This window comes from Mauremys reevesii, linkage group 19, assembly GCF_016161935.1.
Source record: "Mauremys reevesii isolate NIE-2019 linkage group 19, ASM1616193v1, whole genome shotgun sequence".
Taxonomy (NCBI): domain Eukaryota; kingdom Metazoa; phylum Chordata; order Testudines; family Geoemydidae; genus Mauremys; species Mauremys reevesii.
In genome coordinates, this window is record NC_052641.1 from 6,922,794 (window position 1) to 6,950,789 (window position 27,996).

The following is a 27,996-nucleotide window of genomic DNA, read 5'->3' on the forward strand; positions in this document are numbered from 1 at the left end:
GGTAACCCTAGCTGCATTAGCTGAACTGGCCTTGGTAAAATGGTTGCTGTGCCTCACCCCCACTGTGGCTGCATTGTGATGACAGGTGAAACGATCCCTATCTGTAGCCAAAGGGTGATCAAATTCTGCATTAAGTGTCCTGCCTGGCTGGTGAATGTAGGGTACCACCTGGCCGGCATTTGACTGGCCTGGCCTTTTTTTTTTATGGCTTTGCCTGAAAACTAATTTAATCTGCTGTTTGTTTTTTTTTAAAGTGGGTCTAAAGATTTGCATTATTATCACAATACACTGGGATATCCAGTGTTTGAATTTTCTGTGGCCAGCTGTAGTGTTCCCACCTCCACAGTTTAAGCGATAACAGATCAAAACTGTTGGAAATCCAGCAGCCGTGTGCCACCACCACACAAGCGCACCGCGCTCGGGTGAGAGAGGGCCTGAGTTGTGCGAGAGTGAGGAGGCGTGCGACATTACTGATCTCTTATCTATATGTGTTATCTCTCTAGCTACGATTAGTGGCTGTTGAAGGGGGGGTTGCGGAGTCGCCTTGTGGTTGGGATTGTGGTAGGCTTGCTTTGTGGGGGAGGGTGCTGGGTAGGGTGACCAGACAGCAAGTCTAAAAAATCAGGCCAGGGGGTGGGGGGTAATAGGAGCCTATATAAGAAACACTCCCCCAATTGGGACTGTCCCTATAAAATTGGGACATCTGGTCACCCTAGTGCGGGGTTTGTTTGTTTTTTGCATTGCAAAGGTGGTAACCCTCGGTGGATGTCGGGGGGGGGCGATGTTTTCACAATGAGGTTTGCTCCCCCTTGCAGGGGCGCAATGTGCGACTATGGGGGGAAGGGCACGTCTCGGGCCCCCACTGCCACCCAGCAGCCGAGGCCCGGCGTTGCTAAGGCCTGCAAGCGGGAGGCTGTTGCTACGGGCGCCATAGAGTCCCGCTAGGGCGGGAGGCTAGAGAGGCACCCGGAAGCGGGCTCGTCTGGCGCGGCTCCGTGGCCGCTGGGAGGCTGCGGGGCAGGATAATGGCGGTTGGGGCGGACGGCGGCTGGCGGTTGGGAGCCGTGCGCGCGCCGGGCGCTGCGTCCTGAAACCGCCGTTATGTACTCGGCGCTGCCGCCGCCGCCGCGACGGGACTTCATCTCGGTGACGCTGAGCCCCGGGGAGGCGGCGGGGGCAGGCGGCTACAACAACAGCAAGGCCTGGAGGAGGCGCTCCTGCTGGAGGGTGAGGGAAGGGGCCCTGGCCCGCCCCCCGCTGCAGGGGGCAGCTTCCTGCTGGAAGGGGAGGGGCCCAGGTGACGCGCCCCGCCCCCTCCCTGCTGGGGGGGGGTCCCGCCCCTCCGCTGGGTGCGGGGAGACCCTGCTCCCTGCTGGAGGCTGAGGGGAACCTGGTAGCCGCAGCCCGCGCTGGAGAGGGGGGGCCTGCTGGGAATGGAGGGGGGGCGGTGTCCCCGGCAGTCAAGGGAAGAGGGAAAATCCCCCCAGTGTTTGAGAGGTTGGGGGGGGGTGGCAGAACCCCCATTGGAGCGGGGGCGGTGCTCCCCACTTGATGTGGAGGAGGGTTGGGGGTATCTCCGACCCTTGAACAGGGGTGCGGAGGACAGGCAGTGGCAGCATCGGTGAGGTTGTGCCCATTCCCCCCGCTGAACGGGCACCCTAGATGGCGAGGAAGAGGGCATGAGGCACCCCTGCCTGGGGAAGGGGGGTGACAGGCCAGCATCTCTCTTCTCCCAGTCTAAAGAAAAGAGGTAGGATATACCCGGAGGGGCACTGGACACCCACTCCCCTCCTTTTATCCTCCCCAGCTCAAGGAAAAGAGGCAGGATGCTGGTGAACATGCTCGTGGGGAGGGTCTGGGGTCAGACCCTTTGGTCTCCTCTCTTGAGACAGGAGAGAAATGAGGCGGAAGCGTTAGGAACTTCATTCCCTTCCCACCCTGGGGAGCTGCTGCATTTCTGCTTGCCGGAGGGAACCAAGTTGGGGATAAGGAGGTAGTTGTGATAAAAGGTGGCATAGGAGATTGAGCAATATAAACGTCTCACTCTTTGTGTTGGGAAGGGATGTGCAAGATCAGTGTATAGCAGTAGTCCCCAAACTTTTTACCTCAACCCCCCCCTTACCCTGTCCGCCTCCCCCCCCCATAGCCGGGAGCAGGGAACGCAAGCAGGAGTAAAGGGGGCTGGGGCTGGCAACCAGGGCCCCGGGTGTAGAGCCAGGAGTAAAGCTGGATAGTTCTCCCTCTCTGCCCCCCTGTGGGGGAGGCCTGGGGCCTAGCTGCACTCTCTGAATGTTCCTCTGTGCCCCCTAGGGCAGTGTGCCCCACAGTTTGGGACCTCTGCTGTACAATGATCAGTTTAGGGAATAACAGAAAACGTATGTCTATGCTGGTTGGCAGAGTGAAATGTGTTGACATGTCAGTCTTCACTGAAATGTTTGTGGCCTGTGGTTGCTTGCAACAGTGTGGATGCAGCTGGTCTCTCAACCCTGGTAGGAGTGGAGTGTAAGGTTTGTGGGAAGTACCCTGGGGCAGAAGAGCTTCTGGGAAACTGAGGGATGTGCCCAAATGCTGCTTTGTCCAGTGAGGGAAGGGTTTCCTAGTGCAAAAAATTTGTAGCAAGCTGTTACTCTGTTTTTGTTTTTGTTTTTAAAAAGCCTAGTGAAATGGTATGTATGTGTGGGGGCACTAAAATATACAAGACCCAAAATGCTATCACTAAATGCAGTTTACTGAACATCTGTAATAGAAGGCTGGTTTTTACTGTACTCTGGCTTCTGATTTCATAGGATTGTGCTTAATTGTGAACTGTTTCTTGTGTTTTATTTTCTTGTTAATTATGCTGTTGGTTTACTGCACTTTCTTAAAGCTGAATGTGGGTGGTTGTCTTTTTTTGGTGGCAGTCTCTTATTTACATAACAGTTTCACAAAGAGTGATTGTTCGAGGTGGGGTGTCTTGCTTTTCCTATCCAGCCTGAGATGCTTATTTTATTTTTAAGCTTCCTCCTTTGATGCACTAATGTCATTTTTTTTCATTCTCCCTCCTCCCCACATCTATTTTTCTTCTGCTTTGCATGTCCCTTGTGTGCACCTTGTTGGCCAGAAGGGAGGAGTCTCTTGGCTCTTTTCCAGAACCAAATCTGGGCAGATGCATAGATCAGCCAGTGAAAAGGTTGCTGTAAAAATCCGTGTACTGTAGCTGATGATCTGTCCGGGAGATTTATCACAGTGCAATTTCTCAAATTTCTACAGACTCCGGCAGTGGGTGGCCCTGATATTGTTCTCAAACCTAGCCTACCATATGCTAGCTGTGTTGCTAGTTTCCATATCATGACAAAGTAACTGATCTATTTTCAAAATAGGAAACAGTGTAAAACCTACACAGAATTAATTTCATTTCTTACTCTGAAAGAACTTCCATGTGTTGGTTTGTTTGACAGCAATGGGCTGGCTTTCTACTTGTCATGCTAAAGAGTCTTCCTCTTATTTATTTTCTTTCTCAAAGAAATGGAAGCAGCTTTCTCGACTACAGCGGAGTGTAATTCTCTTCCTGTTTGCCTTCTTGGCAGTCTGTGGAGTCATTTCATACACAAACATGGGGGAACAGTGGAAAAGTACGTCTTTCATACAGTTCAAGGTTGCCCTAATAAATGTCATAAATGGTTAAAAAAATTGCTTATTAGTTTTTGTAATTACATTTTTACAAGGTGTGCTCTACGTCTCCAGAAAAAAATATTTTATTCAGAAGTTTAGTTAATTGACGTACATTTTATTGCAAATGTTCAGGTAGAAATTACTCTATCCATTCCTTTTAAAAAATTTGCAATAACATTTTGGTTCTTTATCCTGAATATCTGAAGTGACATTTTGTTTTGGCTAATAATGAGTTTAAAGGGTGCAAACATCCTTAGTACTTAGTTTAAAAAATAAATAAAATATCAGCCCAAACCTAAAGACGTAGATGGTAAGATAAACAATTCTCTCTTTATTGTGATTATGCAGAAGGCTTGAACTCTTTAAGCACTTTTGGGAAACAGGTCCAAGTTTGCCTTCAACACTGTCTTCTTACTCCATTGAAAAGGTTTTTTTTGTTTTTGTTTTTTAAATCAGCCAAAAAAAACCCCAATCTATTATTATGGAGGCTTGTAATCTAATGCTTTCAGTTAGACATGTAAGATCTGTTGGCTTCTGTAGCTTTTTTTTTCGGGCAAAGGTATCACTTGCATATAAAATACAGGTGATTACCTTAGGGCTTGTCTACATTTGGTGTGGGGAGAGTTAGTTTTCCAGCTAGCGTCGAAACCGTTAATTCCTTTTGCAAGGTAGTTTGATGTGTACTGAATGTATTTTATACATATAGGTCTAACGAACAAATCCTCAGAAGATCAGAACACAGAACTAGAAATCCCTGGATTGAAACCAGCAAATCCAGCTGTTTTACCAGCACCGCAGAAAGCAGATGCCAACTACCCAGAGCTTTCACCTCAGGTATTGCAAGGAAAAATGTTCCTCTTAACCCTACCTAATAGGGTTTGTGAAAGCTGCAAATAGCATTTAATTCCAACAGTTGTAAAGGAAAAAGAAATGAAGGCCTGGTATAAGAATTAATTTCCTATGGGTAGAGAACTCAACTCTCAAGAAAGGCTTTGGTTCCAGTATAGTATTTCTGGCTTTTGTTTGTATCCATAGACTTAAAGAGGAGAGAATTGCTCTGATTTCTGAGAACTCTCTTCTTAGCTCAATTTGAAGGAGCTAGTCAGCTGTCTAATAGGAGCACTAATATACAATGAAAGCATTTGGGAGGTAAGATATTTCTGGAATTCTCAGGAGACGACATATGGGCTTTGTTTAATAGTGAACTTGTGTTCAGTATGTTTCCTAAACCACTGGTGTGCTTGTCACTGCTGATACTTCAGGCTGTTGTGACCTGGTATTCTAGGCTCCATTTGCTGTGACCTGTAGTCCCCTGCACTACATCTCTATATTAAAAATGAGGGTATTTTCAGGTTGCATTGTACAACTCTGGGATGCTTCTGGACTGGGTATTGGCCACCCATGCAGTAGATCATATGCATCTTGGTTTACTTTTGCCTTTCTTTCTTTCTTTCTTAGAAACATTCAAAGCTGCTTCATGTCCGACGTGGTCCTCCTAATCTGCAGATCAGACCTCCACAGAGAGATGCAAGGGTAAAGGCCCAAGATGTTGCTGGCAAGACTGAGGAAGAAGCTGGCCAGGCTGATAAAGAAGAGAAAACAGATAAGTCCATTATTAGGTAGGTAGAAGTATTTCCAAGAAGTTACAATTTGCTGGAGCAGTCTTCTAGTTTTGTTTTTATTCTCTCAGAATCTGTTGGGAAAAAGATGAATGTACAAATTTGTGAGGGCTTTTCATTGTCTGCCTAGAGTGTTATTTTACTTATATGCTTCTTTGGCCTTGCATAACAGCAGAGTGTTGGATTTTGCTAGATTGATTTGCTTGGTTAGCTGAGTTTTTGGTGCCCAAAGGCTCTACTCAGGGTTTGAGGCCCCATTAGACTAAGCACTGTACCAATGCACAGTTAGACACAGCCCTTTCCCTGAAGAATTTGTCTGTAGGATTATTTCACTCTATCAATTTGTTCTGTGTTAGATGTTAATACAATAGCACAATCATCATTATCTTAGTCCTGATGTACATTTGCAAATGTACATCGGCATAACTGTCTGTCGGGGTGTGTGTGTGCAGGTTTTCGGGTTTTTTTAATCAGTGTAATTATGCATACTAATATGTAGTATGGATGAACTTATACAGATGTAGAGGTGCCTTATATTTGGAATAGCTTATTCCCCTATCCATATGGAAATAGCTATATTGGTATAAAGCATCTTTATACTGATATAACTGCATCCATGCTAAGGAGCTTGTACTGCTTTAACCATATTAACCAATATTGTGAAAGCGTTACAACTTTCTGCTGCATTAGTCATGGTGTTCACTTAATTTGGGAATAAGCAATAGCATTTGACTTCATTGTTCAATATAGAAAGAATAGTAAAAGTTGACCACAGATATCTATGGTATGTTTACACTAGATATAATTTCCTAAAATTTTTCTCACCCTTGCTGCCACTGGTGCAGCTCAATTGGTAGTAGCAGTGGCACCTTGTCTGCACTAGTGTTCTAGCCATCAGATCATCTAAACCATCTCACAGTGATTGTAGAATCTTATCTACCCAAGCGCTCCCAGCATTGCTACCACTGACTGGAGCGGCACTATTGGCAGCAATGATGGTAAATCTAGGAAAACTACTTCAGTGTAGGTCTGTAGTATGCTATTAACAATGTCAGTATTAATGCAGTAGTAGTAACTGGATCTATAAGGTCTATCTTTTTTTAACATACAAGCTTTGTGAGTTCTCTCTGGGTAGCTAAAGTTCATATTGAAATTGTGTTAATGTACAGATACATAAAAGGACGTTGTCAAAACTATTAACCCTCAACCTGAACCTTTTCTTGACTTTGGTACTGTTTATAAGGTTTTACCTTCAGGAGTCTGTCTATGTAATTCTTTTCCAAACTGATTTATGATGCCACTTTGGTGAGAAAAACATGTAACAAAACAAGCATTTTACATTGCTGCTATCCTGTGTTCACAGTTGAATTCTTAATTCTCATTTGCATGATACTGTTTTAATCAAGTGCGAGTGATTCATGCAATAATTTCAAACGTGGAAGACAACACCTGTAATATTTCAAATGCAATGATCTTTCACACATTTTGAGTTTGTATATTTCTGATTCCTTTAAGAAATTCCATTACAGCAGCAACGCTTTCATGGAATCCTAAAAGCCTTCATGTTTCTTAATTCAATTCAATAAAAGATTCGTTACCATTTGCCTGGAAGAAATCACTGACTTCAAATAAAGATTAATGAGCCAATAAGTGATCTTTTCCTATCTTGTGCCCTGATCAAAATGTCATTTTTTTCCCTAAAAAACAACGAGGAGTCTCGTGGCACCTTAAAGACTAACAGATTTATTTGGGCATAAGCTTTCGTGGGTAAAAAAAAAAAACAACAAACCCAACCCACTTCTTCAGATGCATGGCGGGAAAATTACAGATGCAGGCATAAATATACTGACACATGAAGAGAAGGGAGTTACCTTACAAGTGGAGAACAGTGTTAACAAGGCCAATTCAGTCTGGGTGGATGTGGTCCACTCCCAATAATTGATGAGGAGGTGTCAAGTGGACCACATCCACCCAGACTGAATTGGCCTTGTTAACACTGTTCTCCACTTGTAAGGTAACTCCCTTCTCTTCATGTGTCAGTATATTTATGCCTGCATCTGTAATTTTCCCGCCATGCATCTGAAGAAGTGGGTTGGGTTTGATTTTTTTTTACCCACGAAAGCTTATGCCCAAATAAATCTGTTAGTCTTTAAGGTGCCACCGGTCTCCTCGTTGTTCTTGTGGCTACAGACTAACATGGCTACCCCTCTGATATTTAGTTCCCTCTTTATCAGGCTGTTGTGAAAATATGAAATGAACAATGTTTGACAGTAGAGATAAGGATAATTCATTTTAACTCTTGTCTCTGTTTTAATCTAGTTAAATATTATTGAAATACCTTGTACTTGCAGTTGGAGAGGTGCAGTGATAGAACCTGACCAAAGCACTGAACCTCCTTCCAGTAAAATAAAGGAACCAGAAAAACCATCATCTGTGGAAGTGGAAGATCAGAAAGAGCCAGGTAGTAGGCTAGAGATCAGCACCTTTCTCATTATTGACCATGAGATTTGGATGTTTATATCTCCCTGTTCACATTCACAGTCAAACTTATGCCATCCCTTTAATTAAATCTGCTATTTTTAGCTAAGATAGAGTTGCTTCCTGTGGGAAAGGGGAAGAACTGAATTAAAAGAAGTTATGCATTGTTCATCTAGAACATCTAAGTCCTGCAGCATACATGATTTGCTGTGACAACCTACAGGTGCATGTTTTTTCAAGGTTTTTGGTGATTCACAAATAATACCGAGAACTGAGAATATGAAAATACTGATGCACGAATATTGCATCAGATGTACTAGTTGTTACCATGGCACAGCATACATGGCTGTAATTGCCAGATCATGTATCGATAGACTGCATGCTATAGTTGCTGCCACTGTGCAGCTCACCTCTACCTGCTTGACACTCCCAAACGAAGTGTGTGTTTTTGCTTCTGATATATATTGGGTGCATGCATCTGTACCCTAACCTTGACCTGGATACTGCGTGCAAACATTGGTAATGAAATGGAAGATTAAAAAACAAACCACAATAAACCATAAGCCCCAGAGTGATTTATTAAATTATTTATGCTTAATGAAAGTGCTGTCTTTATTTCTGCAGCAGCAATGCCTCCTGTGTAAGTGGACAGCAGTGGAACCAGGATGGCCCTACACTAAGGAATGTTTTCGAGAGCTTCCTGGTTATTGGCTTCTCCTTTGCCTTGCCAGGAGATGACATCGTTGTGTTGAGGAGTGCTATAGGCACCTGCCCTCAACCAGCTTCCCTTCTCTGCAAAATGTACATTCCCCTTGCTTGGTGAAGCATTTGGTCCCTCCCATTTAATATATCTTGCTACCGTTTTTTCCTGGTTTCCCAGTGTGTGCATGCCTTCATACACAACCTTCCTCCCCTTATTTAAATTGGCCTCTCTTGCCTTTTTCTCTCTCCCTGAAATTGAGAAATAGGCAACATGGCCTGATTTTTCTCTCTGCTCCACCTCCCGAAAGGAGAAGTGCCCTCCCATTGGGAAAAATAGCTGTTTAGAGAGATGGCTTGAAAAGATCAACTTTTTTTCTCAACAGTGGTTTGCTGGTCTCTTGGAGACTGGTCGGGGGGAAAGGAAGTGACTTCCTCCATTTAATTCATCACACACTGCTTTTGAGGATTACCAGGAATAGACAGCTGCAGCAGCTGTCTCTTCAGTTGCTCTCCCAGTGCAGCAAAGAATCTGGGAATCTGCTGTCTGATGAGCTAGTCGGACGGAGTTCTTGTTTATTGCAAAACCTGGGCTTTACCTGTAATAGGATGCAGTGCATTGGCATCCTGAAGTCTAAGTGCCCTTAATATAGGTGGGACTGATAGCAACACCTGTTGTTAAGGGTGCCAGACACTCCCATAATAAGACCCATTCTTCAGTTGCTCATAACTTTTTGCCAGACTTTAACCACTTGGGCCGAAATTTTTCATGCTGGGTGTCTGCCTCCGGCTGAATTGTTTTTTGGAAAATTTCAACCAAAACTGTTCAGCTGTTTTCGAGATCAAGGCTAGGGAAAATAAGTTGTTTTGCAGATAAATTCTGGTGGTCTTTTCTTTGAAAAGCTCTAGCACCCCCATGGTCTGGAGCAGGGACTTGAAATTGGGCAGTAGAGGAATGAGATAGGGATCCTGTGGTAAAAATATATGATCATGTAATTAAAGCTGTATCATAATGCATACTCGCAAGGGGACTGAATTAAGTTTTTACAGTCAGCCTTAATTCTGGGATATCTTAAGTTAAAAATGCTTGACTTGGCCACCTTAATAATGCTCTTTTAACATTAACATAGTTTTTTGTGTGTATTTCTCTAAATATTATTTGTGGAGTTCAGTGTTAATGAGATTTCCATTGCTGACTCACGAAATCATTGGTTAAAAATATTGACCACTTACTGCAAGTTGGAAAGACCCTATTAAAAAGGAATAACTTCAGGTAACTGAAGTCAGTGTAATGTAATCTTTAGTTGCAGAGATGAGGGCTCTTGATTTTGGGTAGAGTTTGTGGAGAAGAGTCTCATGTGGCTGCATAACTCTGAGCTTCAGCATTCTTCAACAAGGTGTTGGTTTCTATTCACAGTGCCCATAAATGAACGTCAGATGGCTGTGCTAGAAGCATTCCGCCATGCATGGAAAGGTTATAAAGAGTTTGCCTGGGGACATGATGAACTGAAGCCTTTGTCCAAATCCTACAGCGAGTGGTTTGGACTCGGTCTTACGTTAATTGATGCTTTGGATACCATGTGGATTTTAGGCTTAAAAGAAGGTAATTTTCTTTCCTGTTCCTATGTTTCTAACACCTCGGTACTTTTCTGGTTCCAACAGTTGCCATTAAGGCCAACTTATCGTTTTATGCTTGGTGGCTGAGAGGCAAAATGTTTTATTCCAGTAGCTTTGGGGGATTCTCTGTATCTATTGAACTAATATGTTCAGAGCTCCTTAACGAAGGCAATTGATTACACTTTGGCTGAGCAAATTTCATTTTGTCCATGGGGAAAATCCAAAAATTTATTATTTAGGGGGGCACTTCTTTGTTTTTAAGGTGTTCCTTCCAACTGCATCCAATATGTAAAAGCATTTGTGGAATAATTTTGCTGGCTATATCTACTGATGAATTGGCATTCATGCTAGAAATTGGGGACTGGATTATTAGGTCTGCGTGTGGTTGTTTCCGTACTAAAACAACCAGTGCCTTATGATGGTGCTATGGTTACTAAGATACTGGGGAGGCCTTTCTAAGTCCCAGTCTTGCAAAGTCAGTCTGAGATCTCTTAGCTTGTGTATGATCACTGTTAGTAAAGATATTCTGCATATGGAACTGCATATGGAACTTGGTTAACAATTCTGTATGTAAACAGAAAATAATTCAGTGTTTTGTTGGATCTGCAATGCTTAAAGGAATAAAGCTAATAACTTATTTGTTTTTACTATAAGTATATAAGACACAGAATCCACACAGATCTGTTGATTAAGGAAGTGGTTTTCAAACTGCAGGTCATGACCCAGTACTGGGTCCCGGCGGCTCTGCTCAGCACCACCAACTGGGCCATTAAAAGTCCCATCAGCTGTGCTGCCCAGCTAAGGCAGGCTAGTCCCTACCTGTTCTGACACCTCACTGTGCCCTGGAAGCAGCCAGCAGCAGGTCCAGCTCCTAGGCGGCGCTCCCACGGGGTTCTGTGTGCTGGCCCCGCCCCAAGCACCGGTTCCCGTCCAGTGGGAGCTGGGGGGTGGGGTGTCGGTGCCTGTGGGCAAGAGCCGCATGAGCCGCTTGAGCATCTCCGCCTAGGAGCCGGACCTGTTGCTTGCCGCTTCCAGGGTGCAGCGGTGCCAGGACAGTCAGGAAGCCTGCCTTAGCACCAGTGCTGCCCCGCTGACTGGGAGCCGCCTGAGGTAACCCTGTGCCCCAATCCCCTGCCCAAGCCCTGAGCCCCTCAAACCTGGAGCCCCTTCCTGCACCCCAAACCCCTCATCCCTGGCCCACCCCAGAGCCTGCACCCCAACCCAGCCCTGACCCCTTCCCACACCCTGAACCCCTCATTCCCAGCCCTGAGCCCCTCTCAAACCCCTCTTCCCCTGCTCCGTTAGGTCATGGGCATCAACAATTTTCTTCAACTGGGTCACCGGGGAAAAAAAGTTTGAAAACCACTGGATTAAGGCAGTGCTATTTTTATTCACTTTTCTGACTTTAACCACACTTTAACGCTGATAAGCAAGCCACATTTTTACTTGCTTAATTACGTATTGTCTAGCAAAATTCCCTCCTAAATTCAATAGGATACAGTACTCATCACTTCCTGTCCCAAACTGTTGTATACTCTCTGTTCACTGTATGGCAGGTATCCTAATTCACTCCAGAAGTGGCTGTGTTTTGGTACTGGATTTTAAAACCTCAATTTCATTTTTTTTGTTTTTTAAGCTACTGCCTTACATGACTACAGGGAAAAAAAATCACTTAATCGGGACATGCAAGTTAAACAAGGAAACTACAAAGCAGTATTTACAAATACCTGAAAATGTCTCCATTGATGTGCTTTGAACAGCTGTGGCATCTGTGGAGACAGCCACCTTTATAATAATTCCACAACAAACACAGTTTGACATGTATCAAGACTGGAAGATCAGATCTGCAGCTAACGGCATAAGAAACTGCAGGAATCTTCCACAGTTCTATATTTTATTTTCTTGTTTGATTTAATACGTACATTTTATGTACAATTTAAAATCAAACAAAAAAACCCACTGTGGAAAATCTCTTGTTTGTCTCTCTCACTGCATGTCTGAGCTCTCTTGATGTTTCATCAGGTTGACAGTGAGACTGCGTTCTTATAAAATATTTAAATATGAACTGCAGAGTGCTTTTAAAATAAATTATTAGTGATTTAGACATGTTTAAAATGGACATCTGTTTGCAAACTTTTATATTCTATTGCAGTTCTCCTTTAAGTGATTGCTTCATAGTCTGTAAAGCTCTTTGGGATTCTTCAGGATAAAAAAAGCTCTATAAATGAAAGTTGTGTTAGAGTGTGAAAATCTTTCTCTCATAAGTCTGTGAATATAAAAACTGCTTCTGTAAGAAAATTCTGGATTTCTCTATTGCTAGACAGTGATAAGTCTGACAGCACAATTTACTGAAATGGAATGTAGAAAACCTATTTTGTCATCCTTTTTTTAAGGCCTGTGTAAAAGAATGTATTTGTAAACAGTGATTTTCTCACAAGGGAGATGGATCTGTGGTAGGTAGATCTTGGTGAGCTATCCTACTGATAGTTTAACATCCAGAAGCCTCAGTGGAAGGGCATTAGTTTCTAACCTTTGCATTCTGTGTCCAGATAGATAATTGGCAACATTTTAAAGAAGCAACTTTGTTTTCCCCAGTACAAGTTCCTGTTAGTCATAGGTGCCTGGTGTCCTGAATACCTAGAGACCTTGTGGTTAAAACATTAGCATGGGACTCAACAGATGTCTGTTCAATTCCCAGCTCTGCCACCAACTTCCTGTTTGACCTTGGGCATGTCACTTAATCCCTCCTTAGCTCAGCACCCAATCTGAAAACTGGGAAATATTTCTTCCTACTTCATAAGGCTGTTGTGAGGATAGTCATTAATTATGGTTAAGTAATGCAAGGCCATATATATATACATAGATAGTATGTTGGGAAGCTGACAGGCAGTAGCTTTGATTTAAGTAGCTTTAACTAAAATCTAAAGTCTTATGGTGAAAGTGTGACTGATTGTATGGCCAGTAAAATAGGTGGCAATAGACTGCAGGCTTATATTGAGAGAGGCAGGTTATTGGGATACCAGGATAATTCCCATTTGCATTATTTTAATAAAGAAGGAATGTGCTTTTACAAGACCTGCTAAACATGTAATTTCTCTGCCAAGTACTTGTCTCTTTGCATATCCCCACATTGTTGTATTGCATAGGAATTAAACTGATGCCAGGTCTTACTTCTCCCGGGGTGTATTCTTCAGTGTATTTGTAATCTCTTCAGCTTGCCCCTTAAAAATACAGGTTCCTTTTGATAGACTGAATAAGAATCAAGGCAGCATGGCATACTAACTCTTGTAATCTGGTCATTTGAGTGTGCTGTTATAACTACAGTGTGTTTCCTCCAAAAGTTGTTCCCTTTTGTGCCTTGCAGAGTTTGAAGAAGCAAAGAAATGGGTGGCAACTGACTTACTGCTTGATAAGAATGTGGATGTGAACCTCTTTGAGAGCACCATTCGTATTCTGGGGGGTTTGCTGAGCGCCTACCACTTATCTGGAGATAGCCTCTTCCTGGAAAAAGCTGTAAGTGATTGAGTTTCACGGTCCCAGATAGAATGTGTCCTGTGTTGGGTAAAGTGGCAGAAAGGTTCATCAGAAAGTAAACTCTGCCCCGCTTTTCCTCTGTATTCCACCATTACTGCCCTAGAGACTTCTTGAATGTTTTCCTCATCTTTGCCTTCCTGGTGTCATCAGAGCTCTGATTACCTTAGGGTTCCATTTTAATTAGAATTTCCCTTAATTCCTAATGTAAAGACTACGATGATACATTTAAGGATCTTTATTATATTTTTACCCAGTAAATTTTTTTTATGGGAAGAAAGTACTAGTCATTAATGGAGTGGTTACACTCAGGTTCCCTGTCTTGGGAAATACAGTTGTATTCTCCTTCCCCTCCCGAGTGCCGTGACAAAGGCCCTGTGCTTGCATTAAGGATTATCCGTAATTTCAGATTGAAAACCTGTTACAGGGGATGTGCAGAATGAACGGTAGTGTACTGCAACGGGAACTAGGTAGAAGCTATATGCCAATTACTGTGAAGTAGTGATTCTTCTTAATATTTTCCTTTGTTCCACATAGATGGGCTGAACTAAGCTGCAGTTCTTTTTCCTGTTTTTTGTTTGATTGTTGAGAGAAATAATAAAGAATTTTTGTTCCATGCTTTTGGGTTCTCTTTAGAAAGACATTGGGAGCAGGCTTATGCCAGCATTCAACACACCATCTAAGATACCATACTCAGATGTAAACATTGGCCGAGGCACTGCCCACCCACCTCGTTGGACGTCTGACAGCACCGTGGCAGAGGTGACCAGTATTCAGCTGGAGTTTAGGGAGCTCTCTCGTCTCACTGGAGATGAGAAATTCCAGGTATGGGTGAACTAGTTGTCGTCTTCTCTTCCTCTCTGCACCACTACCTCTCAGCCTCCACCCTGTTATTGGTGAAGCTCACTTAGATTGCCTATACTCTTTTCTTCTTCCATTCTTCTAACAGAGATAAAAAATATTTCTCACTGTGGCAGCTGGAGCAGATTTCATTGGTTGATGAAAGTAAATGCCTTTGCATTGCTGATCCACCTCCTACCAAACACCATCTCTAAAACATCTTATCTGGAGCAATTTTATGCCTAATCACGCCATACACATCACTATTTCTGAGTATCAAAGAGGTAGCCCTGTTAGTCTGTATCTGTAAAAGCAGCAAAGAGTCCTGTGGCACCTTATAGACTAACAGACGTATTGGAGCATGAGCTTTCGTGGGTGAATACCCACTTCGTCGGATGCATCCAGTACGTCTGTTAGTCTATAAGGTGCCACAGGACTCTTTGCTGCTATTTCTGAGTAGTTACTCCACCTTTCAGTTTACTGGTGAATTCCTGGTTCTTATAATCTCACAGCTAAAGAGAGTTAAATGACATATCCAAAGGGAAGCAGCTGGGCGAGAGAAGAGTCCATTACTTTTCCAGTTGTTTTTTTTAAAGTAAATACCACAGAGCTCATAGTAGAGGTGAATAATTGCTCCTTTCATCAGAAGGAACTTACAAGAAGAATCTTTGTTTTTGATATGCTTGTGGTATCTTTTGTGTTGTCTGAGACTAGATTACCTATAACTGTCAGTTCGAAACACCAGGCTATAGATAAACTATATAGAGCTGTCCTCTTAGTATTTAAATTCTATAGGAGGTGCTTAGATATCCCTACATTAATGCTAGTGTTGAAAGCAACTAAACTCCCCTCCTAAGCTGCAGGTGCTTATCAGCTGACTCAAATTCCAATTATGGGCGTGGTGTGAAGATTGTATCTGGGAGAAAATAAGCCAGAGTACTAACAATTTCAAAGGCAGTGAGAGCTGTATTCTTTTTGTTTTGGAGGTGATTTTGTGTAGTGCTCCAAATCAATTTATACATAAGGCCCTACTTCATTCCCAATATTGTAGATCCCACAAAAGTAGGCTTCCACTGCAGTTTTTTAAATTAGCTTACTTTGCACAATCCACAATTTCACATACATTTTGAGTATGCAATTAGTACTGCACTAACATTCAGTGCCTGTAAAGGGGTAAAGTGACTGGACTCGATTTCTACAGCAGCTGTGTTAAGACTTTTAATCTTTTGAATTTTATATTGTACCAGTCACTTCTTTTTTTTTTTTTTAAATGAATGTAAGATAGTTGCAGCAAAATGTCTGGTTATCAAAAAAAATTAGCAGGCATAACATAATACTTGAGTGTTTATATCATTCCTGCAAATTTTTCTTAAACACATTCTGGTTTTTCCAAATCACTGCTGTTAAGGAAGGTCCATTATTACTTTTCTGCAATTTTTTTTCGTGTCTTGTCCGCAATTCCTCTGCAATTATTTGAAGATCATCCAACAATCCAAGTAGGGCCTTACTTATATAGGTTTCAGAGTAGCAGCCCTGTTAGTCTGTATCCGCAAAAAGAGCAGGAGGACTTGTGGCACCTTAGAGACTAACAAATGTATTTGAGCATAAGCTTTCGTGGGCTACAGCCCCACTTCATCGGATGCATGTAGTGGAAAATACAGTAGGAAGATTTTACACACACACACACACAACATGAAACAATGGGTGTTACCATATACACTGTAAAGAGAGTGATCAGTTAAGGTGAGCTATTATCAGCAGGAGAGAAAAAGAACTGTTTGTAGTGGTAGCCCATTTCCAGCAATTGACAAGGAGATGTAAGGAACTGGGGGGCCAAGGGGGAGATAAGCATGGGGAAATAGTTTTACTTTGTGTAATGGTCCATCACTCCCAGTCTTTATTCAAGCCTAGTTTGATGGTGTCCAATTTGCAAATTAATTCCAATTCAGCAGTCTCTCATTGAAGTCTATTTTTGAAGTTTTTTTGTTGTAATATTGTGACTTTTAGGTCTGTAATCGAGTGGCCAGGGAGATTGAAATGTTCTCCAACTGGTTTTTGAACGTTATAATTCTTGATGTCTGATTTGTGTCCGTTTATTCTTTTACGTAGAGACTGTCCGGTTTGGCCAATGTACATGGCAGAGGGGCATTGCTGGCACATGATGGCGTATATCACATTGGTAGATGTGCAGGTGAACGAGCCCCTGATGGCATGGCTGATGTGATTAGGTCCATCACTCAAATATGTATAAAAAGAACAGGAGTACTTGTGGCACCTTAGAGACTAACACATTTATTTGAGCGTAAGCTTTGTGGGCTACAGCCCACTTCATCGGATGCATGTAGTGGAAAATACAGTAGGAAGATAGAGATAGATATACACACACAGAGAACATGAAACATAGCTCACCTTAACTGATCACTCTCCTTATAGTGTGTATGGTAACACCCATTGTTTCATGTTCTGTGTGTGTGTATATATGTATGTGTATGTATGTATATATCTTCCTGCTGATTTTCCACTACATGCATCTGATGAAGTGGGGCTGTAGCCCATGAAAACTTGTGCTCAAATAAATTTGTTAGTCTCTAAGGTGCCACAAGTCCTCCTGTTCTTATTTATACAGTTATTTGCAGGAACTATGCCTGTACATTATGTATGTGCAGTGGTCCCTAGCTATACTCGTGTCATGAAAATCTCAGCTTAAAAAAAAAAGTTGGCATCTTTACCAACTTGAGTTGAGCTATAGCATTATTGAGAAATATTTCTGAACGTCACTGATCTCCTCCAGAACAGACACTGTTGAAGGTGTTGCAGGCCACTTAACCTAACGTTAGAGTTAACCTAATGTTCTGTCAGTCGGTGTTTGAATCTGACTTCTAAACGTCTGAGGTACCTGGACTCACCACCATCGCTGAGTCTAGCTTGAGAGAGTTGTATTCTTGAAAAGGAAAGTTGATAAAAAAATCTCTAACTATTCCCACCTCAGATTTACTGTAGTTTCTCTGAAGCCATAAGCAGCAACTGTATTGGAAAAGGGAAAAAATCCCACACCTGTTGACTGCTCCAGGCCATTTAAGTAACATTGAGCTGTGTAGTTGCATTGTCTCATTCAAGGTGTATTTTTTTCAATTTATTTTTTTTCTGTAGAAAGCAGTAGATGCGGTGATGAAGCATGTACACTCTCTCTCAGGGAAGAATGATGGGCTGGTGCCCATGTTCATAAACACCAACAGTGGGCAGTTCACTCATCTGGGTGTCTACACTCTGGGAGCCAGAGCTGACAGCTACTATGAATATTTGCTCAAGCAATGGATCCAGGGTGGGAAGAAAGAAAATGAGTAAGTTCTCCCCACTTCCTGTGTCAGTTTAAGAATGATGTAAGCTATAAGTCTTGCTACCCCTGTTGGTGGTTTAGAAGGAAGAGTATATTATGCAGACTCTGATATGAGCGTACTTGTGATTAGTCTAAAAAAACCGCAACAACAAACAAGCTGGGTCAGCAGACCTATTGGTAACTGCATAACAATGTGGGGATCAGACTTCAGCTTGCAACTCTGATTCCCCTCTACACAGGGTGTTGAGGGTTGTGATTGTTACAGATGTGGGAGGGATTTAAATTGTTTGCAGCAGGTTTTGTTGTGTAAATAAAATGTTGTTGCTCTGTAGGACACATCATTTTCTCTCTCTCTCTCTCTCTCTCTCTCTCTCTGAAAGTGGCAGGGTATTTTGCAGGCTCTGTTAGAGAGGGATTAGTGAGGAACCTGCTAGAGGGCAGGTACCACATTCGTGATTATCCCCTTTCTAGTCCAGATAAAGGACTTAAATTTGAATCTGGTGCCTTGGATTCCAGTGTGTTTCTCTTGTCTGGCCTGAATAATTGGGAAGCACCTTGTTTTGGGATGAGAGGGTTTGGAAGGGTTTGTGGGACTAGGGAGGTGTTATTGTGGGAAAGAGAGGCACTCTCTCTCTTACACCCACCTTTGAATATTAACCTTACGTAAGAACGGCTATACTGGGTCAGACCAAAGGTCCATCTAGCCCAGTATCCTGTCTTCCGACAGTGGCCAATGCCTGGTGCCCCAGAGGGAATGAACAGAATAGGTAATCAAGTGATCCATCCCCTGTCGCCCATTCCCAGCTTCTGGCAAACAGAATCTAGGGACACCTTGCCTCTAGAGGGTGTCCTGCAGATAAGGGTTGAGGAATATCTTTAGGGAAAACTTGCATGACTTCTGCCAGTGCTGTACCTGTTGTGTAGATGCAGAACTTCAGTCTCGATTGGTTCTGAATCCAGCACCTTTCACAAGCATTAAAATTCACAGAGCACTTCTTTACTTTTTAAAATAGTTTTAATTATCATGCTATTCTCAGAAATAGAAATGTGTGTGTGTGTGTTTTTCTCCTACACACCCTTGAAAGAAGCCAAAGATGATTAGATATATTGGAGATACATGGTAGATGCATTTTGTGTAAGCATGATTACTTGGATTTTTCTTAATGCTTTCTGTTTGACTAAATATCTTTAGTGCCATTGAAATCAAATTGCAAGTTTCTACTTTACAAAAAGTGTGGCCTTTGAGATGCATGTACTGTATCTAAAGTATGGTTGGATAAATGTACTTTAAAATGTGTATATTTGGGCTAACTGGGAATGGTTTTAATTCACAGACTGTTGGAAGATTACATGAGAGCTATAGAGGGAGTGAAAAAGCATCTACTTCGGACATCACAACCCAAGAAGCTTACTTTTGTAGGTGAACTTGCTCACGGCCATTTCAGTGCCAAGATGGTAAGCACTGTACCTGATTTTTTTCAGTGGCTCTTATGAATACTGTTGCATTCCCCCTGAGCAGTCTGCATTTTTGTAGGGGCGAGATCTTGAGTGCGGTAGTTATAATAGCTATTTGATCAAATGTGTATTCTGTATGTGTGAAGCAAAGGTTTTGATAGTGGCTGCTGGAAGATCCAAAAAATGAAAACTAGCAGGGACCCTTGCAATTTGCTGATGCCTTGTGCATTTAGATTACACTACGATAGCCTGTGAAAGGTGGTGGTTTTGTTTGTCTGTTTGTTCTCTGGGCAGGTGCTATCTTAGTTTAAAAGTATGCTGGGTTCAGGTCACTAGTGACAGTATTGAGTAGCTAGGTTACAGGTAACAGTCCCTGCTATGGACAGAGGCCCTTTCTTAGGTTTTTATTTGCTGATCTGAATCTCCCTGTGAGTTTCCACTTGTGCTTCTGCAGTAGAAAACATATTCAGTGCAATCATTTGTTACATCATTTCAACATTTTAAACTGAGATACACAAAATAGGTGCTATTATTCACTTTTTCTACAATGCAAAAATACAAGGAAGTAAATGATCTAGTTAGTAGTTAAGGCATGAGTGTGGAAATCAGGGGATTTGGAAGTTCTGGTATTGGTTCTGCCACAAACCTACTGTGTGACCTTGGGCAAATTACTCCATCTCTTGTTTCCTGCCTTTTAGGTGGCAAATATTTGATGCAGGAATTACTGGGTGAAATTCTGTGCCTGTATTATACCAGAAGTCAGATTAGATTATGATAATGAATCCTTTTGGCTTTAAAGTCTATGAATTAACACTCCCTTTTGAAAAGTACTTGGAGTGCTTTCTATGTAAGACAGTATGTAAACGAAAGTGACAAATATTTGTAAGTGAGCAGTGCATTACTAATGTATGTGTAAATCTGCCCCCTTAGCACTGCATGTATGAGGACATTTAATTCAGTCCCTGCAGGGCAGAGATTTTTATAGCATTTAATTTATCATCTCTGCTTGAAGGATACGACTAGAACCTCACCATACCTGACTAGTTGAACTTTGGTCTCTCTACATTGATATTACCATCATCAATATTGACCACTGCCTGTTGAACTGGATGGGGATCTTGAGAGTTTTGTACAGAGGTTCTCTATGAGTACTACGAGATTGGCAGGTGGTGGTGGCAGTGGGTATCTGATAACCCCTTTAGGATTTTGGAATGGTAGAAATGAACAAAACTCCAAATTTAATCTGTAGTCCTGTTGTTCACAGCATCAGTAGTGCATTAGCCTTACTGGAAGGGACTATTAATTTTACTGTAAACTGAATTTCAGTGGAGGGGAGTACTGAGAATTGTATGTGACATAGGTTCCCAACTTGTTTGTGTGCTGACTGAGTGTTGAATTATTCATGTAACATTTCATCGTATTCTCAGAAAGATAATCACATGTAACTCAGTTGTTTGAGAGTGTTGCACAATCCTTGCAGTAATACCTATGCTTCTGTTCCTTGAATAAATAACTGAATAATAAAGCTGTAGTGTGTAAAATTCATGAAGGGAAGATTCTTGTAACGATTTGGCTCCTGCTGCTGCCTCTGTGCAGGAATAAAATCCAGTGTTGTTCTGTGGAATGTTGGCTGTACCAAGGAGATGAGCCTGATAGACAGAGGAATACTCAGGATGCCTGACTTAAAGTATCAGGTGTTTCTGACACTCAAATGGATAATAACAAAAAAATTAAAAGTTCTAGTGGTAGGAAGGATGTTCAACTTTATCCCATGCTCTGTTATAGTCATATTAAGATTATCATATCAGTTATTGCTCAGAATAATCTATATTTAAACATCAAATACTTCCCCAAAACCTGTTACCCTTGGTTTCTATGGCTAATTTCTATTTTGCCTTTTGTTTTACTTCAGTCTCTGCTTCAAAATATCAGAGCTCATGAAATTTGCTTTCTGTTCATAGTTTTTATCTTAACCCTCATCCTTCTCTTCCCTATCATTTTCTTTTGTCTACTTTTTGTGTTTGAGTAGTTTAGATTTTAAGCTGTCTGGACCATTTAAAATGTTTAAAAGAATCTCTTTAAAGTACCGTGAAAAGTTAGGGTCCTATATAAATATTAGACACACTGTAAATTGAGGGGTTGTTTTTTTTTCAAATTGACACTTTCGGATAGAACCCCTTGAAATGCTATCCCCTGAATTCTTTTAAAAACTAACTTTGTAAGGGTTTTTTTGGTTCCCCTCTTGATTGATTTTAAAGATCGTTCAGTTTCTCCCTTGCTAATTGGCAGTACAGGGTAACAAAGAAACTGACTTTACACAAAGTGTTACGAAATGCACCAGGGTGGGAAACGGAACAAGAAGAGACATTTTTTCCACTAGCTTTTTTTGGTTTTAGTAATTTCAGGTGTTACAAGTATCAATAATAGCTACAAAATCTTGTGACTTCAAGTTGACAGTGAGTCTCCTTTAGTAATGGCGCCAGCCTCATGTCATGTTACATTTCTGCTTAACAAATAATTGTGGTCTTTAAGTGCTCTATATCCTTATTGAACTGCTACAGGGTAAGTCAAAGTCTTGTTTGTTTTAATACTTCTCACAATGGATGGTGCTTTTGTCTTGCAGGATCATCTAGTTTGCTTCTTGCCTGGGACGCTGGCTCTTGGCGCTCACAATGGGCTGACTGCTGATCACATGGAGCTGGCCAAAGCCCTCATAGAAACTTGTTACCAGATGTATGCTCAGGTAGAGACAGGCCTGAGCCCAGAGATTGTACACTTCAATCTCCATGCACAAAAGGACCGCAAGGATGTGGAGATCAAGGTAAACAGCCCTACAAGTATCACACAAATTGACATCTGTGTATCTCTTGCTTTGGATAGCTCTGTGCATATATCACATTGTTTCTATGAAAATCTCAATAGAATCTCTACACCTGGGGAAGGATGTTCTTTGTTTTGATGGGTAAACTTCCTCCCTGTCTCTCCTCAGGCAAACACTCCCTAGGCTTGAAATTTTTGAATGATCTCTTAACATTCACAAGCTGACCTGCATATAATGATTTGAGGCAGGTGTGAGTGGCGGAGGAGAGTTGAACATGGAGGGTTGGATGGGACCTTGAGAAGTCAAGTCCAGCCCCCTGCGCTAAGGCAGGACCAAGTGAAACTGGACCGGGGGTAGGCAACCTATGGCACGTGTGCCGAAGGTGGCACGTGAGCAGATTTTCAGTGGTACTCACACTGCCCGAGTCCTGGTCACTGGTCTGGGGGGCTCTGCATTTTAATTTAATTTTAAATGAAGCTTCTTAAACATTTTAAAAACCTTATTTACTTTACATACAATAATAGTTTAGTTATATATTATAGACTTATCAAAAGAGACCTTCTAAAAATGTTAAAATGTATGACTGGCACGCGAAACCTTAAATCAGAGTGAATAAATGAAGACTCGGCACAGCACTTCTGAAAGGTTGCTGACCCCTGAACTAGACCATCCCTGACAGGTGTTTGTCCCACCTGTTCTTTAAAACCTTCCATGATGGGGATTTCATAGTCTCCCTTGGAAACCTATTCCTTATAGTTAAAAAGTTTCTCCTAATATCTAACCTAAATATCCCTTGCTGCAGATTAAGCCCATTATTTCTTATCCTACCTTGAGTGGACATGGAGAGCAATTGATCACAGGTCTCTTTATGACAGCCCTTAACATATTTGAAGACAGCCATTAGCTCCTGCCTCAGTCATCTTTTCTCAAGACTAAACATGCCCAGTTTTTTTAACCTTTCCTCATAGGTCTCATATTTTTAAACCTTTTATTGTTTTTGTTGCTCTACTCTGGACACACTCTCTCTTCACTTTACCCACTTCTTTCCTAAAGTGTGGTGCTGAGAATTGGACACAGTGCTCTAGCTGAAGCCTCACCAATGCTGAGTAGAGTGGGACAGTTACCTCTTGTCTCTTATATAAGACACTCTTTTTTTGGAACTGCATTACACTGCTGACTGATATTCAATTTGTGATCCACTCTAACTCCTGGATCCTTTTCAGCAATATTACTACCTACCCAGTTATTCTCCCATTTTGTAATAGTTACCAAAGAAGCTACAGGGTACAGTCAAATTGCTCTCTGCTAATGTATCCTGCTCCCTGACTGAATTATGATCTTTACTTTTTTGCAGCCTGCAGATAGGCACAACCTGCTGCGACCTGAAACTGTGGAAAGCCTGTTCTACCTGTACAGATTCACGGGGGATAAGAAATACCAAGACTGGGGCTGGGAGATCTTGCAGAACTTCAATAAATATACACGGGTAAGGCCAGCATGCTGAGCAGTAATGATCTCAGGAATGTATCTAGGCAAAGTGTTCTGCGTATAGGGACTTTCAAAGTAAAGCTGAAATTGCTCATGTTCCAAGAATCATAAAAATATCTAATAGGTAAAACAAAGCATTTAAGAGCTTGACAGAGTATTACAGTATGTACTCTGCCTTGAAGCCTATGTACTTAGGCTTATGCATTTAGTACTTAGCACATTAAGGAAAAAGACTCTTCATCATATTGATAAAAGCTATGTCTTAAGAGAATTCTGATGAGGGCAGACTTTCTAAATTGCTGGGATGGAATTGTCAGCAGGACAAAAATGCTGACCTATATCCAAACAAGTTTTGTTTTGTTTCTTTTCAAGTGGGTCTCAGCATTACTTTTAGCAGTTTCAGATATAGTTTCTAAGGGGCTAGGATTTTCTAGTGCAAAATACCAATACAAAATACCTTCATGGTAACTCACTGACTTCAAAGCATCAATTGCTTTAACTGCCAAGATACTTTAATAGATACTTGTGAATATGTATCCATTGTCTGTTAAATCAGGGGTTCTCAACCTTTTTCTTTCTGAGACCTCCCCCCCAACATGCTATAAAAACCCCAGAGCCCAGTGGGGTGTGGGGAACGTGGGGCTGTGGCCTCCAGGCATAGTTTGACTTCTATTTTTTTGGGTGGGAGGGGAGAGCGGCAGTGGGGCTCAGGCCAGCTCCACACAGCAGGGCCCACGGAGGGAGTGCTCCCTCCAACCCCTTACTCACCTCAGCAGGCCACCCAGCCTGTCTGGGTTGTGTGGGGGAGGCGGGGTGCGGCATGGGGTGCAACCACAAATTCTAACTCAAAGAGGGTAGGGGGTTCAGCTCTAAAAGTTTGAAAACCGCTCAGGGTGCAGGGAGAAGGGTAGCGAGGGGCTGTGTGCAGGCAAGGGGTGCAGGGAGAGGGGTAGCTAGGGGCTGTGTGTGGGGAGGGCCCTCCTCCACGGTTGCTGCTCCCCGAGGGCTCTGCTGGCCCCAGAGCTGGGTCCCCCTGCCGAGGTGGCTCTTACTGTTTGCGTGAGCAGTCACAGGGGCTGGGAGCTGAGGAGCAGCTGTAACCCCATGGCACCAGCCAGAGCAGCAGCTGCCCCACTCTGCCTGGCTCCAGCCTCTGACCTGGCCACAGGGCGGGGCTTCACAGGAGTTGGGGAAGAGGAAGTGGTTGGGGGGTGGAGCTGTCTCTGGGACTGCCCCACTCTGGATAAGGCACTACAGTTTGGGGTGGCGGGGGGGAAGAGCCTCTCTTGTTCCCCCAACTCTGTCCCTGTGCTCAGGGCTTCAGCCCCACAGCGGGGTATTGGGGTTTGGGGCTTCAACTGTGGGCCACACAGCCCCCATGGGGGCTGCAGATCCCTCCAGTTTAGAACTGCTGTGTTAAATGATTAGATTGTATAACTGAGTTGTGATGTTTATGGGATGTAACTCCCATAAAATTTACCTTTTAACAAAGATAATTTGAGAAATGAATTTTGGTCCAGCAAAGTTTCACTGATCCTTCCTTGAAACCATCCAGTTTCTGCTGTGATTGGGTCAGATCTCTCAAACTAAGCAAGATTTGGCTGGGATGGTACAATAGCTGAGTGGAAAGTTTCAAAGGAAAAAAGAGAGTGCTGCAGGAAGTCGTGTTAATGCCTCAGTAGGGGCATTCTTCCCTTTGGGTATGTCTTCACTACCGGCCAGATCAACAGGCAGCGATCAATCCAGCGATCAATCAATTTATTGTGTCTAGTCTAGATGCGATAAATTGATCCCGAGCGCTCTCCCGTGGACTCCTGTACTCCAGCTCCGAGAGGGCAGGCAGAGTTGATGGGAGAGCGGCAGCAGTCGACTCACCGCAGTACGTTGATCTAAGTACGTCGACTTCAGCTACGTTATTCACTTAGCTGAAGTTGTGTAACTTAGATCGAATTCCTCCCTCCCCACCCCCCCTGTGTAGAACAGGCCTTTGTGTTTGCCCCAGCATAACCTTAGAGGAGCACTGTGTTTCTAGAAGTATCTCTTGGCTGAGCTATACAATTATGGGCCAGACTGCTTAGGGCCATGGCATCTTTTATGACCATTTCTCAAGCCTGTTTGTCCTGACCAATTTCAACCTGGTAATTACAGTAATTGCCTCAAATTTCTTCTGCAATCAGTGTTTTGATGAGACATTGTCCTCTTCATTTGTCTTTTATATTTCTTTCTGCTGTTAAACATGCAACATTTCACAGTGATGTGGCTTCATTTTACTGTATGTAGTTTGTGTATCAGTTTGTAAAGTGTTTTTTAATGCTTCAGAATTGAAATTCTTTATGTAAGTTGCAAAATATTATTTTGAATGCTCTGTCTGCTTTTCTAATGTTTATTTTCATTTTTTAATCAAAATTGAGAGTTTGTAGATAACACAAGTTCTTTTTGGCTTATAGAAATATATAAAATTGTTAATTGTCTTTTGCACAGGTTCCTTCAGGTGGTTATACTTCCATTAACAACGTCCAGAACCCCAGTAACCCAGAGCCGAGAGATAAGATGGAAAGCTTCTTTCTTGGGGAAACGCTCAAGTATATGTTTCTGCTGTTTTCGGATGACGTAGACCTAATCAACCTTGACAAATATGTATTTAACACAGAAGCTCACCCCCTTCCTATCTGGGCACCAGCATAGAAGTACTATGTGAACCTTCAGCAGCGGGCTGTTACTTTGAGTCACTTTACTGTGCAGGGTTTGAACTGGGATAGCAGAGAATTGCTCTATTTACCCTTTCTTGGTTTTTAAAAAAATTGGAAAAGCATCTCTGATTTAGAGAAATCTGTCAGTCTTAAATCTCTGTGCTTTAGCTCGGGGATGGACAACCTGTGCACACTATACTGCTTTGCCTGGATTTGATGCAGACATCATGGTTGGGGAAGCAATTGCAATGTGGACCCTGATGTTAATAGGTTTCTGAGCAACCAGTGACTCACTCATGCCATTCTCTGTAGATTTTGGTTAGATTTCAGGACAGCAGCAAGTTGTCTTATAGCACAGGATTGTCTCTGGAGAGAAGGATGTACTGAAAAGTTTTGACTCCAGCTCATTCCATGGTATGAGCCTGTAATATCTCCATGGGATATGGGATGTGGAGTGGACAGAGAACTGTACCATTGTCCCAGTAAAAATGGGGATGTCAGTAATATTGCTGACACTTTGATCTCATTCCAAATCAATGAGCTGTGCAGCATTATGTCTGAAGAGAGAAGTTATGTTACAAAAACATCTATAGTACAGCATCTGAATTTATTGAGCTGTGGCTAAAATGAATGAATGGTGGCAAATTGAGTACAGAACTTGCTGCTGATTTAGTTCAAAGTGGTATACAATTTTGTAGATGTATTGCAATTTTTTTTAACTTATCTGCAGGAATGCAGGAGACAATGTGAAAAGCAAACAATATACATACATGCATTTATATTTATATATATTTGCATCAGTTAGACTCAGGTATTCTGACTGAAAGCTGCTTTGCGAGGTTGAGCTACAGAAAAGCTGGTGAGCACATTAGGTGTAATTCAAACTCAACTTTCTCAGATCTTGGATTTTAAAAATGTTATGTTGGATCAGTGAGGCTTGTTGTTGTACAGAGTAATTCCTACTATTTGTCTTACTATGGATTAACAAGGAGGGGTTTTCAATTCTTTTTTCTTCTTCTTTGAAGTACCTTGCTTGAAAGTGTTATGTTCCCCTGTAGAATTAAATGCAGATGGTCTGAGGGTCTTCTGACATGGATTCAGAATGTGGTCCTAGTGAGAGGGTCTTCCCTCTCACTAGTACTGCCAGTAGACTTGCTGAGAGCTGTTTGGGTGCTTTGAGGAGAAACTAGACCTACTATCTTCTGTGAGTCTAGGGGGTCTTGCATTTTTTATTTCTGGAAATGAGTTTCAAAACAAAAATTTTGAAAGTAGCTAACTTTTATGCAGTCCTGTGCACACCAATAAGTTGTGGGAGAAAAGTGCTAGTTCATTTATTTTAGGGTTTCTCTTTCTGTCATAGTTTCCATTCCCACAGGTCTCATTAATGAGAAGGGAAGTTACAGGTACGTGTGTAGGCACAATTGACTCTAAAATTGGGGCTGAGAAATAGTGGTAATATAAAGCTGACCCATAGCAGTTCACTTATGGATTTAACAGTAAATGTAACTTTTCTGTTTTGTAAAGTAACCAATGTCTTTATAACTTGTCTTGCCAGACCTGGTCTTGCTGGAGTAGGACATTACTATTTGGATCACTTTTTAAATATTTAGGCAGTACTTACCATTCCTTGATGATGGCACATGGAAATGAAGAAACGATTACTGCAAATTATATATATATAATATATATATAAAAACAGGGGAGGAGAGAGAGAGGTACCATTTTTTTAAGTTTGTTGATGCTGGGAGTTGGGGATTTGCTGATATCACA

General features: G+C 42.2%; 1 protein-coding gene across 2 annotated transcripts; it reads left to right on the forward strand.

Annotated features, from left to right (window-relative positions):
• Positions 1-989: 989 nt before the first annotated feature.
• Positions 990-27,426, forward strand: MAN1B1 (mannosidase alpha class 1B member 1). Of its 2 annotated transcripts, none has more exons than XM_039506038.1 (13): positions 990-1,227; positions 3,503-3,611; positions 4,358-4,485; positions 5,110-5,270; positions 7,622-7,731; positions 9,865-10,050; positions 13,429-13,577; positions 14,232-14,420; positions 17,586-17,776; positions 19,107-19,227; positions 21,851-22,048; positions 23,403-23,534; positions 26,018-27,426. In XM_039506038.1, exons 1-13 carry the CDS (start codon positions 1,102-1,104, stop codon positions 26,219-26,221), a joined length of 2,004 nt encoding a protein of 667 aa, XP_039361972.1. In that variant the 5' UTR covers positions 990-1,101; the 3' UTR covers positions 26,222-27,426. The 2 variants fall into 2 exon arrangements, with proteins under 2 accessions (XP_039361972.1, XP_039361973.1); XM_039506039.1 differs by lacking the exon at positions 990-1,227 and adding an exon at positions 1,732-1,750.
• The last annotated feature ends 570 nt before the right edge of the window (positions 27,427-27,996 follow it).

What these genes read in the sequence shown, in the direction of transcription:
- MAN1B1 (XM_039506038.1), top strand. Translation starts at nt 1,102, where the DNA reads ATGTACTCGGCGCTGCCGCCGCCGCCGCGACGGGACTTCATCTCGGTG. An exon ending in GATTTTAGGCTTAAAAGAAG is followed by an intron (nt 10,051 to 13,428) that starts GTAATTTTCTTT and finishes TGTGCCTTGCAG; the next exon opens with AGTTTGAAGAAGCAAAGAAA. An exon ending in GCCTCTTCCTGGAAAAAGCT is followed by an intron (nt 13,578 to 14,231) that starts GTAAGTGATTGA and finishes GGTTCTCTTTAG; the next exon opens with AAAGACATTGGGAGCAGGCT.